Source organism: Dermacentor variabilis, chromosome 7, assembly GCF_050947875.1.
Source record: "Dermacentor variabilis isolate Ectoservices chromosome 7, ASM5094787v1, whole genome shotgun sequence".
In the NCBI taxonomy this organism is placed as follows: domain Eukaryota; kingdom Metazoa; phylum Arthropoda; class Arachnida; order Ixodida; family Ixodidae; genus Dermacentor; species Dermacentor variabilis.
Window position 1 is genome coordinate 172,813,774 of NC_134574.1, and position 14,557 is coordinate 172,828,330.

Below are 14,557 nucleotides of genomic sequence, written 5' to 3' on the forward strand. Positions count from 1 at the left end.
ACGTTGTACGCACAGTCCATTTGGCTACAAAATGACTGAGCCAACTGGATGCACCATTACCATACATACCAACTCGCCTGATTTGTCTGGGAGACTCCCGCAGCACAGTCACATCATAATTGCCAATATGCATGAGGTAGATAACCAGAGTCACACTTAAATCCAAGTAAGCCATTTGTGTGTAGGCAGTGTAGGCCTAGCTCGCTAGTGTTATGCAGTTGAGTAAAAAGAGGCCACTCTCACGGGGCATATGTGTTCCTTAATTATACACATGTGCACACATCGTCTCCAGTCACAGTACAAGTGCCGAGACATATAATGAGTGCCATTCAGCACTGTTTGTGACATTGCTGTTGCCCAGAAAAAACTGAGTGAAATTTCAAAAAAAAAATTTTTTTTTTGTCGCCCCACTCCTCTTCTGCCTTCGTATCTGCTGAATTTTGAGGTCCCCAGGTTGCTAGTTATTCATTGCACTCCACCTTATCATCAGCATAGCAGTGGAGCCAGGGCAGCATGCTGCCTTTCATTGTTGCCTTGGTGAATGAATGTACACCCACTAGAATTCTTTCTGAGCTGCTGTGTGCAAGCAGTAGTCTGAGTGGAACGTCCAATAAACACAGTCTAAAACTACCAGATGGTTTCATTGGGCCCTGACAAATGCTGGCAGTTTTGTGTCAGTCGGCTGTTGTCTGTACGGTACAATAATGTACACCTCTGCTGCAGCGCAGACGATCCGTCATCTGCAGACGATCCGTCGTTGTACACCATCGAGATAGGACATCTGCAACACTGCCGGCCGCACATTTCATTATGTTAGCGTTGTGAGACATGCAGTAGCTGCCAGGGCACCATATTTGCTGCTTGGTAGCAGCTGCCTCACATGCCGCGTTGTGGCAACATGTTGCCCTTGTGTATCACTAGAACAGAGTGCGAGGAGCTGGAGTCAAATGCTGAACCTTTCTATTGCTGTAGATGCTCTGTCCTTTTTGCAAAACTGCCAATTTTTCATTTATTGAAGAATTACGATTAAGTGGAAAATTCTTCCTGTGCATGTCTGCCAGGTTATGGAAATTACCAGCTGGAAGGCTGGAAATGTGAGGTTTCATCGTAGTACAATTTTAGCATTATGAATTCGGACAATTTTTTTAGGCGAACTGCAATCTGTTTGTATTGTTTTTCTTTTAGTAGGAAGCTGTTGTGCGACAAAGCAGCTTGTTGTGTACCGTGTGTGTGCAGTTTGTCGGCGGTGAGCTGCGTCGTCGCCAGCCGTCACTGTCGCTCTTCCTGGAGGAAGCTGAGGGGCTGGCAGTGTTGCACCCCACGCTCAAGGAGGAAGTGAACCGGCGAGTGAACCTGTTGAGCAACAAGCGTGAAGCCGTCCAGCGAGCCCTGGACCCCGACCGGGCTGCAGCACTGGCTCCTGCTGTTGGGGAGGCTTTCCAAGGCAAGACCAACTAAGATTTAGTGACGAAATATGCTAATAGTAACACTGAGTACAGAGACATGCATAATTACCAGACATTTGAGGGACACAGACAAGACAAAGCAACTGTTTATTTCGTCTCTTCTGTCTTGCTAATTTCATATCTGCATACCTCGCTATCGCAAGTTGTGTAATTTGCAATGAGGCGTCACCACCTCATCCCATTTGCGGTTTTGCTATCGCTAAAAAGAAACCTTGAGATCAAATGTCCTGCATGTCAAATCACAGTCAACTTCCATCGATTAGACCCTGATGGGACCGATGAAATTTATTGAAATGTCCAGCGGGTCTAAATAAATAAAATACAGAACAAACGCCAAAACACAAGCTCATTTATTTGGTAGTATATTTTCCTGATTCAAATATGACCCCGAATCAGATACGTGCATGCTTTCTATGTGTCCAAAGTAGAACACTAATGTAGAAATGATGTTAACGCTCCTAAACAAAGTAGACATCTAATGTGCGCCATATTGTTTTGGCAGGAAAAGGGGGCAAGGGTTTAATATGTGTTGCATGTATGTGGTCATTTTCCTAAAATCAGCTTCACGGCACTACATTCTTGTAAAGCATACAAAGGCCGTGAAGGTGGCTTTGGTCTTGTAGCGGCAGCAGCATCGGTGTCGCACGAGAGATGACGTAGACGCTCGCGTCTACACGAGGCACGAGCGGCTGGCACGCTCCGGCACGGGCTAGCGTTCCGAAGGAGATTAAAAAGAATGCTACGCTAAGAGATCGAGTGTCGGTTCTTCCTCTCCTGCAAGAGCCCGAGACTTTACCGGTCTACGTGGTCGCTCTTCGCCACAGTTTGGTGAACCCGGACGTGATACTGCCATACGCTCCTGTGGTAGAGACGACCATGGACCAAACCGACGCTACGACACCCAAAGCCAGACGCACCCACTACCATCATGACCAACGCTTCAAACACCGCCGTTGGTGCCGTTCTGCAGCAATTCATCGACAATGCGTGGCATCCACTCACTTTTTTCTCCAAGAAACTGAAGCCTGCGCAGTCCCGCTACAGTGTGTTCGGCCGTGAATTACTCGCTGTTTACCTGGCTATCAAGCATTTTCGCCATTTCCTAGAAGGCCGTGCATTCACTGTCTTGACTGACCACAAGCCTCTTGTGCATGCAACGAATAGTTCGGGGTCCTGTTACTCGCCCCGCGAGATTCGACACCTTTCCTACATCTCCGAGTTTACAACAACGTTCCGCCACATCAAGGGCACCGACAACGTTCCAGCCGACATTCTGAGTCGTGTCAATGTCGTTTCCACGTTGACATCGGAACCTTTCATCATCGAGGCCGACTTACTCGCCAGTCAACAGCGTGATGACACTGAACTTCGTACACTCCGAAATTCGTCAACGTCCCTGAAATTGGAAGACGCTGTTGTGACCCCAGATGGTACGTCCGTCGTCTGCGACACTTCCAACGACACACCTAGACCATACATTCCGGCATCCCTTCGCAGACGTCTATTCGAAATCGTGCCCAACCTGTCGCACCCTGGCATACGCGTCACACAGAAGCTTCTTTCCAGTCGTTTCGTTTGGCCTCGGCTAAACGCGCAAGTTCGCGATTGGGTTCGCTGCTGTTTGCTGTGTCAACGTTCGAAGATCCAGCGTCACCCCATTCCGCCTGCCAAGTATTTTCTTCCACCGGATGCTCGTTTTGACACCGTACACCTGGACCTCGTCGGCCCTCTCCCACCTTCGAAAGGTTACTGCTACATACTGACATACATCGACCGTTATACACGGTGGTCAGAAGCTACACCTATATCTGACATCTCAGCGCCCACTGTTGCAGCAGCTTTCGTGTCTACGTGGATCGCAAGGTTCGGCTGCCCATCCACAATAATCACAGATCGCGGTCGACAGTTTGACTCAGCACTCTTCAACGAGCTACTCAAACTACTCGGAACGACACGTTTTTGCACAACTGCTTACCACCTGCAGTCCAATGGACTAGTTGAACATTTTCACCGGCATCTCAAGGCCTCCCTTATGGCACATGAATCGCCGGAGAAGAGGGTCCTACATTTGCCCCTCGTCTTACTTGGCATCAGAGCCGCACTCAAGAGCGACATAGGTTGCTCCTGTGCTCAGCTAGTTTACGGCACTCACCTACGCCTTCCGTGCGATTTCTTTGTCGCCACCCCCAAAACGCCTGTGCCATCACCTGCCGACTACGTTGCCGAACTGCAAGCTTTCTTCAGCCAGATACGCCCCGTGCCTACACATTCACAAGAAGCAAGGTCCCTGTACGTTTCTCCCGCACTCACCTCTGCTACCCACGTTTTCGTGCGTAACTGTGCCGTGCGGAAGCCTTTGCAACCACACTACTCCGGGCCATATTGTGTTCTAGAACGTCGTCCGACGACGTTTGTTGTGAATGCCAGTGGCCGATCAGACACAATTGCCCTGGAACGTCTCAAACCCACCTACATCGAAGCACCCGCGCCATCAGCTCCACCAGTATGCGACGCGACCCTGCTGCATCCTTCATCGCCGCCTGCGCACGTGACACCCAAGACCAACGCCAAGACACGCCGCGTCACATGGACTTTCAATCATTCGTCGAACTTTCCTCCTCTCACAGGGGGGAGCCCTCTGTAGCGGCAGCAGCATCGGCGTCGCACGAGAGGTGACGTAGACGCTCGCGTCTACACGAGGCACGAGCGGCTGGCACGCTCCGGCACAGGCTAGCGTTCCGAAGGAGATAAAAAGAATGCTACGCTAAGAGATCGAGTGTCGGTTCTTCCTCTCCTGCAAGAGCCCGAGACTTTACCGGTCTACGTGGTCGCTCGTCGCCACAGTCTCATGTCCAGTTGCACCAAACAGACAATTTTCAACCCAATTTTCTTGAAAAGAAAACAGTGCGTATTAGAATCAGGCAAGTACAGTAATCACACATTGTAAGCTACTCTTATTGCTTGAAAATCTTTCCTGGGCAGGCCAAAAATAGGCCTTTTCTATGTGGGATGACGTGTGTTTTAACACATTCACTATTCCCTAAGCTCCTCCGAGATAGGCGCTGCCAATAAAGGGGTCACTGTAGGGGTCAGGCGCACACGTCCTGGCTGGTCAACTTCGAATTATCCGGAGAAGGCCAACTTTAGGATCAAGATAACAAATGTTTAGGCCTATAGAAATGCATGGGCACTGGCTGGGACTTTCGGCCAAGATCAAATAACCAAAAAAGTTTAATTAAAATTGGAGTCAAATTAACGGATGGGTACTGCAGTAACACCCTGTGTACCCCCCTCTTGCTATGAACCTGATGTGATGGCCTGACGACTACACAAAGAGTGCCAATATTCAATTTTTTTTTTTATCTGTTGTTTCTTCAAGGCAATTTCTACCTTGCTTTTATGTGCACTTTATGGTGCCACTAATTGCAGTGTCGTGAAGCCGCACCTGGAGGCAGAGAACTTGTTCATTTGTCACTTACCCGGTAGCTAAGCAATAATGACAGAAATGCAGGCAGACATGTCAATCTTTTGTCAGCCAGCAGTATAACTTAAATCTCCATTGGCACACTGTGATGCAATTTCCAAGGCATGACTAAACCGGTGACATCAGAAATGCTTGCTGCGATATTTTGGGGCAACACAACAATGCTTGATTTTTCATCTTTCTGTGTGCATTTCGACACGTGTCGCAGGTGGCATGCAAGAGCTCACCTAAATAGGTTCTGGTCCTTTGTCAGCTGGCACTAGTCATGACGCCAGAAGTGACAGCGAAGTTGTCTTAACAGCAGGTGACATCATAAAGCTCTTTGGTTACCGTTTTGGGTTCGTGTTGTTGCCCACTCTCGTCCTCTTTTTTCTCCAACCACATTATTTGGCCTGAAGCTGCACAACAATGCTCTCGCAACAATGCTTTCTTTGATGCCATGTCTGTATTGTCCACACTGTCATAACTTGGCAATAGCTTATGTGCAGTATCATCCTCCACTTGTTCTGCCAAGCCTGGCATCATCTCTCCTGCTTCCTTCGAGAATCCTTTAATCTTAACACATCCTTCATTCCATCCCTTCATGCTAGCTACTTTCGATTGTTCAGTCCTTGCCAAGGGTTGCCAAGGGCTGCCAATAGGCCCTTGTCAGCCCTGTCTTCAGGGAATAAGGTGAGTCTCCAACTAGCCTGTCATGATATCTCAGTTGCTATGGCGTTCCGACGCTGAACAATACGTTGTGGGTCCCTTTCTCGGCCATGACGGTCGCACTCCAAATCAAGCAGACTGCAAGAGAGCTTTTGTACCATGCTTTCGGTGCAAGTTAAAGAGCTGCAGTTGGTCAAAATTAATGCACCGACATCTACTACAGTGTGCCTCACAGCTGACCAGGCAGTTTTGCTATGTTGAACCACACAATCTCATTTAATCCGCCAATCTTCCTATTTTTGTCACATCTCTGCTCAGTTGGACTCTTGAGTGAATTTTCAATAAGCATGTCCGCAACCACCTTGATGTCCAGCAACTCCTTCCAGAATTATAATGACATTTCCGAAATGCACACTTCTGCAAAGTGTATCTGCTTTGGTCGGCCTCTTCATCTGTGACTGTAGCAAGGATATTTGCCTGCAAACTGGGGTCATTCTGCTGAATTCATCATCATCATCATCATCAGCAGCAGCAGCAGCAGCAGCAGCAGCAGCAGCAGCAGCAGCAGCAGCAGCAGCAGCGGCGGTGGCGGCAATTTGATGTCCACTGCAGGACGAACGCTTCTTCCTGCGATCTTCAATTACCTCTGTCTTGCGCCAACCTATCTCAACTAGCGCCCGTGAATTTTCTCATTTCATCGCCCCACCTAGTCTTCTGCTGTCCTCGACTGTGTTTCCCTCCTCTTGGTACCCATTCTGTAACCCTAATGGTCTAATGGTTATCTAACCTGTGTCAATCTAACCTGTTCTCTTAATGTCAATTAGAATATCGGCTATACCCGTTTGCTTTCTGATCCGAACCGCTCCCTTTCTGTCTCTTAACGTTGTGCCTAGCATTCTTTGTTCCATTGCTCTTTGTGCGGTCCTTAACTTAATTGTTCTCGAGCTTCTTTGTCAGTCTCCAAGTTTCTGCCCCATATGTCAGCACTGATAAAATACACTGATTGTACACCGGCCTTTTCAATTATAATGGTGAGCTTCCAGTCAGGAGCTCACAATGTCTGCCGTATGTGCTCCAACCCATTTTTACTCTTCTGTGAATTTGCTTTTCATGGTCAGGGTTCAGTGTGGTTAATCGACCTAGGTAAATGTACTCCTTCACAAACTCTAGAGGCTGACTGGCGATCCTGAGCTCTTGTTCCCTTGCCCGGTTATTCATCATTATTTTTGTCTTCTGCATATTAATCTTCAACCCGACTCTTACACTCTGTCTGTTAAGGTGCTCAATCATTTGTTGTAACCAAACTGCAGTGTAGCTGAACAGAACAATGTCATCTGCAAACCGAAGGTTGCTGAGATATTCGCCATCGATTCTTACTCCTAAGCCTTTCCAGTTTGGCAGCTTGAATACTTCTTCCAAGCACGCAGTGAATACCATGGGAGAGATTATGTCTCCTTGTCTGACCCCTTTCATTATAGGTATCCTTCTACTTTTCTTGTGTAGAGTTAAGGTAGCTATGGAATCTCTGTAGATATCTTCCAAGATATTTACGTAAGCGGTCTGTACTTTTTGATTACATAATGGCTTTATGACTGCTGGTATCCCTACTGAATCAAATGCCTTTTCGTAATGTATGAAAGCCATATAGAGAGACAGATTGTACTCTGTGGATTTCTGCAGAGTACAATCTGCAGATTTCTGCATTTCTGCTGAATTACAGAAATGAATTTTCAGTGTAGCTGCAGTTGTCTTCACCATAAATTTCCCTCTTGTTACGTGACCCTTGCACCTTACAATAGGTTCCTTGAGATGTCTCAGCATACCTTGCAAGTAACTTGGAGCCGCAGTACATTCTTGGCCAGTGGAAAAGCACTACCTGCAAAGTGCTGCTGGTGTTTCTGAGGCCCACGTACTCAACAAAACTTTGTAGATGTCTCTATTGTGTGCGTCTGAGACTCTGTGTGCTAATTTGTGTGCTTATGGGATCACAGTGTACAGTCGCGGTCACCCTTGAGTAGACCATGGGAATGGCGGCCACTGGGGCGCTCTGGCAACAGCCAGCGACGCCTAATGGCAGCTGCTGAGCTAGAGATAAGAAGTGTCTGGGCATGCGTGGCCGATGCATATAATCTTGGACCCAACCACTACCATTACACGTTTCTGGCTGTACATCATAATTGTCACCCAGCACCCAGAGTAGCAGGCCAGGTTATCGGTGTGGCTATTTTGTCCAGCATGTCAATAAAGTTTGTATCTCTCCGTCTCACGAAGTTATAAGCAACACGCAAAGATGGTGCCTATGTCAAAATTCTGCCTTGTCTTGTTACCTCATCGGAATAAAGTGCATGTTCCATGAATATTTTATCTTTAAAATGCTGTGGTGCTTCATGGAAATACGGTGCAGACTGCCATGAAAATCTCTACCACAAAAGACCAAAACCAACACAGTGGCGCCTGTAGTTTGAACCAGCGTCATTGTTTACTGTTATTGATTGGTAGATGCTGGTTCAGGATAAGTTGGTTATTATCCAGATGGCAGACAGCTAATGACATTGAGGAGGATGCAGATGTTCTTTGCTCCAATTCTGAAAATTTTTACAAAGCTTTTGTCCACGTTTTCAATGAGAGTGCCATGGGCATCACCGTAATGCTCTCTGGACTGTGCCGATTCCGCATGACCGCCAGTGCTAAAGCATTGCAGACGCTTGTACGCGTGCCTTTGTACTCCCACGCCACATTTCAGATAAAAGATTTTCACTCTCCCCAATGGAAATGTCTACAGTATGCATTTGCGCAGCACGCTGTAATTTTAATTTGCATGTTATTACAACACTAGAAGTGCCACCTTTAAAGGGCAGTATTGCCTTATTAAGCTTATTTATTTACCTCCTGAGGTTTTGCAGTAGCTTTGTCTTTTGATGTGTGCTTGCTTGTTCAATGCATACAGTGAATGAAGGTAACATTGCACAAAAACTTTTTGAGCTTATGCTTCAATGCTTAAGACTAAAACTTCCTCCTCTATTGCTGGCTTTTGTATTTTCTAAAAAGCCGTTTTGAAGCTCAATTTTTATTGTGACAGTCAATGCTCTTTCAGCCTATGCCTTCCCCTGAAGCATATCTTTAGTCTTCTTTTGCAATAGCTCTTCAACGGATGCTCTTGTGTTGTTTTTGTTCTGTTGTCTGTGCATGGCCTTTGGAAATAGAAGTGGCTCAGGAAATGCGCTGCTTGAGGCGTTGGCTCAAGGAGCTGGAGGCCCGGCTGCCTAGCCAGATGGCCATCTCTTCAGCGTGGACGCACGCTGAGATCCAAGAAAGACTGTGTGCCCAACAGGTGAGCTTTGACTCCTCTTCTGCCTTCTTTTTCAGCAAGGAGGACTCAATCATCTTTTCTAGAAGGCCTCGGTACTGTTCGCAATTCATCGATGAAGGAAAATGATTACGGTTTGCAATCCTAGTCACAAATCTCAACTTTTCACGAGAAACTGCGATACAGGAAAGTATGTTGCAGTCAGACGACAGCACGAGTTGGAAATGTTGTTATTATAGACCAGGCGTGAAGGTTTCGACTGCAGTACTTCTGCGTAAAGCGGTGCAAACTCCATTCTCTGAATGAAATCTAGCTCATCTGTGCTCAGCAGTTATGGTAGTAACTTTCTTCGATTATCCGTTGGGTTTACACTGAACACAGAGTTTTTTTTTAGGAATGGCACACTTCCCACCATTTTCTAATTTTGATTCCTCCTTTCGGTGAGGCAGGTCTGAAAATATTACACAGAGGAACAGCATTATCATAGCACACCTATTGGTATGCTATGTCATTCTCATATTTTTAATACATACGAATGTCACAAACATTACAGTGCATGTCTTTGAGGTCTCTATACAGCCATATTACATCCACCCTTTGCCTGTAATTGCCGCATTTAAAACTTGTGATTACTTGCTTGCTTTGGCACTCTTTGGCCACACCTGGCCCTTGCACCGTTAAACACTGCATTTCAATGAAATCAATCAGGAACAATGTGTTCATTTGGCATCAGAAAATGCATCACCTTACCTAATGTCTAAATGTATACAGTGGGATTATGTCCATGTCATGTTTAAGTATTCAATTTTCAGCCAACTTTATAACCAGTCATGAAAACAAGTTCCTTAGATTGAGGATTTCCAGTATTTGGGCCAATAAATGAAAACAACAAAATAAAAACTAGAATATTTATACACTCTAAATGCATTTTTGCGACAATCAATAAAGCAAGAAGTCTTACATATTGCATGCAGACAAGGTATTCCTGCTGTGTTTCTTTTTTGGAAGATTTTTTGTGCCCTGCGGTGCTCACAAACAAGCTGGAATATAGATCTCGTCAGTGAAGAGATTTGCATCGTCTCGGCTGCATGCATGCACAGCCGTGGACTTAACTGTTTACGTCTTCGTGCCTCATCACAGACTACTTTGAAAGGCATGCTTCTACAAGCTGTCATAAACTGGTGTGACTTTGGTTACTTTTGGTCAAACATACATTGTGCGATTTTGGTTAAAAAGGAAGGTTCTTTCCGAGGTGAGAGATGGGGCTAGTTGCTATTTCATGACCTAACTTTTTTAGCGTGCGAAAACCACACACACAGAAAGGCGATGAGCAAAACGAGAACACAGTAAAAGCGGGAGCCAACGTTTCAACAAGTGGACAAGTGCACAGACATGGACACAGAAAGAATAATACAAGCGGAAGTGCTAACTTCCAGCAAATTTGTATACCTGCTATTTATACATTGAAGACATATCATATAGAGAAGCCATCTTATGTGGAAGCTTTATCACAAATTCAACGAAGCCAAAACAAACAAAAATTGACAACTGTACCAAAAAGCAAAATTGAAAAGGCACAGGTAATATGGACAAATATAGCTAGCATCTTGTGTGGATAAATTTAGTTAGTATTTGTTTTTTCCGCCACCTTATCTGTTTGTGGTTTCTGTGCACTAAAAAAGTTAGGGCATTAAGTTTATTTCAGGACATTGTGGGATCTTCTAAAGGTTTGTCTGCAAGTTCTTGCGTGACTGAGGGCAAGCGAAAAGAAGTTGGGCTTTATACCCCGTTGCTGGTGGCTTTGCCTTTTCACATCTCCAGTATTGCGTACTTCAGCTTGCAACATTTAAGGCTGGCGTCTGCACAAACTACACTGAAAGTTGATTGTTGCAGGATTGCTGGTGACAGAGTGAACTGAGACAAGCTGCTCTGTCACTGTGGGTGGACATGATAGTGGATGTTGCAAGCTGAATTCAGTGAATCGCTATAGTTTGATAGTTTCGCAGGCTTTGCGCTGAATTGTAATTGTGTTAAGAATAGTTGAAACTTGTGATAGTTCAGAACAAGTGATCATGACACTGCAACTGCTGAAAACGCGTTACTTTCCTTGTGAACGTTGTGTGAATGTCTGCGCCGTTTTGCTTCGCATCCGCTTACCATGGTTTCGTTGATGTACATCTGGAGAAAGTGTAATGCGTTGAAGGAGCATCTCTCTTGTTGGTTGAAAAAAGAAAAAAAAAGGGAAAAAAAGAAAAGAAAGTACACTTTTAGTGCCACTGTAAAGCATGCTTTGTCACATTAACATGGGTATTGTGGGGAAGCTTTACTTAATTAAGGGAAAATGAGACATCCACCTAATCGTAGCAACTGCTACAAAGGAAACCCATACAGGTTCCTCAAAAGAAAAGCCTCGCAGTTGAAGAAAAATTTGTCCTGGTCTGGGACTCGAACCTGGGACCAACGCCTTTCAGGGGCTGCCGCTCTATCATCTGAGCTAACCAGGCAGCTAGCAGATGGCAGGGCAAAAGTGAATTTGTCAACAACTCGAAGCAATTGCTACAATTGGGTGGATGTCTCATTTTCCCTTAATTACTTCTCTCCACCTTGTGGGTTTCTGCAGAACTATTACGTCACTCTTTACTTAGTTTTTAGCGGGGCTACTTAATGTTCTGCGGTGAAAAGTGTCGCAAATTTCGAGACAGAGATTTGGCTAGAACTGAGGCTACAATTAAGAGGGGGTAAAACTGGCCACTCCAAGCTTGCCGGAATGTGCGACCCTGCCACAGTGGCGCTCTTGTCGGGCGCTCGGGGCGCGGTAGCTGCTCGCAGAGTCTGTGGCATCGCGCTCGCGCTGCATGTTGTTTGCTTTTCGCAGGGATAACTTGCATTGACACAACAGCAGTTTTGACCTTTCACGATATATGCCTATAGCACTGGACAACCTCCAACTGCTGCATCGGCACAAACCTTACGCCAGCAAAATAATCCAGCCTTAATACAATCATTCTTCGATAAAGAAGATTTTGAAGGTACCGCATTCTTATTGCAATCGTTGCAAATGCAAAATGATCTCTACAAATCTTCGTATGATTTATCGAAGTAGTTAAGGAGAGTAGCCCGAGGTTGCTACAGTGGGGGGGTGTTATCTTTCGCCAATATTTCATTGTTTCATTACTCTGAAATTAGCAAGCGCTAGTGTGCGAGACATTATCATGACTTACTGCAGCAGTCACTGACATTCATTGTAAAGGATCAGGCCCATTTATGTGTTCACTTTTTCCCAGTGAATTTTTGAGTGGCGCCTAAGGTCGTTCAAATGCGGAGCTAGTATATATGCTCAATGCTGCAGAAAAAATGAGGCTGAACATTGTTTAATGGCTTCGTAATATGCAACTTTATCAGCAACAGTATCCATGCCTCTGTGGCCTATGGTGCCTTAAGCTACGCCAGGCTTCAGCCTCTTTATTTTACTTTCTTTTCACTTGCTGCTTGTCTAAGCCCTTTTAAAAGGAAATTAATCCTTGTGATAAAAGAAATCAAGCAACTAATGAAGTTAGTTATATAGATTGCTTACAGTGTTTGAATGCACGGACTTTGCGTTAAATATACGTTAGGTTGCTTAATTCGACAGCATGAATCAAGTTGTACAGTAACTGTGATGGCTACAGAAGACAGAAGCCCTTCAAAATCCCATTTTTTGTATACGTCAGCAGGCACTTCCGCTGCAGTACTGTTGTCCCTTGGAACATAGCAGGCATCCCTGCATATGGGAAAAAACGCTTTCTTATCATATTGCTTGCAGTATGGTACACAAGGCAAGCATCGTCGCATTATTGTGTGTGGTCAGCATATGTTCCACGGCCACTTCTGCTGCCTCCATGAGAACTGCAGCATTAGACCTTCCTGTTGAGTCTCATTTCACTGCAGAACCTCCTCTACAGTGCATACGCAGCGGAATTTTCCTGACGAGCTCTGCCAGCCTAGGATAGTCAGCTGCGGACTCGCAAATTGCTCTTTACATGCCACCGCTGGGAAAAGGGACACTTCCTGCAACGATTTGTACCCCAAATTGCATGGACGCACAAAACACCATCGCTGCACTATTTTTAAAATTTTGCACGATATATTAAATAATTAAGGAACGCTAACACGAGGGAGCTTTGCAAAAACACGTGGAACGGTAACCTATGAATGTAATAGCTCCAGTTGTATCAATCTCTTCCTTGCTTTGTTTTCTCAAATACTCGGAGGCCTCTTGTGTACCTTGATAGTTGGCCAGTCCCTGCGCCCTCGACTGCCGTGCCCTGTTTCGACCTAATAAAGGGATCGCGCAAGGCGACGTTTCCGCCCTCTTCACTCCATCGAGTGTCATTATGGTGGCTAGAAATTATTAGTATCGTGCTGCCAGCATGAGAATGACGGGTAGTACATGGATTTGTCTGATCTTCGTGCTTCTGGCTTCATTTATTACTTTTTGTCTGGGCCAAAATTGGCCTAAACTTCAAAGCAATTTATACTTTCTTTAATGCAGGAGGTAACAAGACTCTGCAAGCATGTATAATTGTCGCTAATTGCAGCGGTTCCGCTTAGCCATGCGTTCGTGGCATAATGGTTTCGTTATCGAACTTCTGTGCTAGAGGTCCTGTGTTCGTGTCCTGCCGTCAGACAACTTAATAATATTCATGTAATCATTTATAATGCAGTACTTCCTTGAAAATGATCGCCTTGATAAGTCACGAAGCCATTTAAAGCCGCAAGGACGAAGTTTAGGCAAAATCATGTACTGCCCACTATTCCCATGCGGGCTGAACCAACGCTCTTATAACGTTGGGCTGAACTGCCCTCCCTGCAGCTCCCGTATGGACTTGCGCCACAGTTCCCTCTCGTAATTGTATGAAACGCGACGCCTCACACCTCCCAGTTCTAGGCATCCTAAGAGAGGTGACCATAATTAATATATTTTCTCCCGAATTCTAAGCGGATGTAATTTCATTAAAATTGATAATTTGTCTAGTGTGTTTACAGCGCTGCTGGCTTGACTTTTTGTCATAGGTGTTGCTGCCGTTGTGCTAGATGATCCGTAGAGATGGCGCCACAGGTCTCGTACGGAATCCGTGTGTGGAAATCACGACCTACTGAACTCCAGACCTGCACAGATCTCCCTCCTCCAGCACGCCTGGTTTAGTTCGCCCCTTTTATCGCTAGGGAAAGAACCTACGAGCAGAGTGGCGCTAGTTATAACCTGTTCGCTGTCGTCTGCTTCTGCAATTTGTTCAGCGCTTGTCTTGCCATTTCGGCAAGCACAAAGCGCTTGTATTGGCGGTAAATGAATAAATTCACAAATATACAAAAGAAAACATATTTTCGAATGCTTTGCGTTTGAATAGTGAAACTAGAAGAGGAGGAGCGGTGCAAGAAATGTAAACAAGCATAGGTGGCAGCTGCAATGCTAGATCGACGGCATAAATTTCCCTTTCCTAGCCTCCGTAAGAAACTGGAAAAATTGTTTAAAAAGATTCATAGGATAATCTAGCTTTCTTTAGTTGATTACAGATAGCCTAGTGTCGTAGATGACATTATGATTTACTGCTGTTTGCCGTAGTGAAAGGCAGATGATCTGGTAAAAGTATTGTAAAAGTATTCGCGAGTAAG

At 45.4% G+C, this 14,557-nt stretch overlaps 1 protein-coding gene across 2 annotated transcripts in view; it reads left to right on the plus strand.

Annotated features, from left to right (window-relative positions):
- Nucleotides 1-14,557, plus strand: part of klar (klarsicht) — a 684,286-nt gene that overhangs the window by 354,071 nt on the left and 315,658 nt on the right. For both annotated transcript variants that reach the window (XM_075700314.1, XM_075700315.1), the window contains 2 exons: nucleotides 1,237-1,444; nucleotides 8,802-8,929. In XM_075700314.1, coding sequence (XP_075556429.1) covers nucleotides 1,237-1,444; nucleotides 8,802-8,929 — 336 coding nt within the window. The remainder of the gene's footprint in view (nucleotides 1-1,236; nucleotides 1,445-8,801; nucleotides 8,930-14,557) is intronic.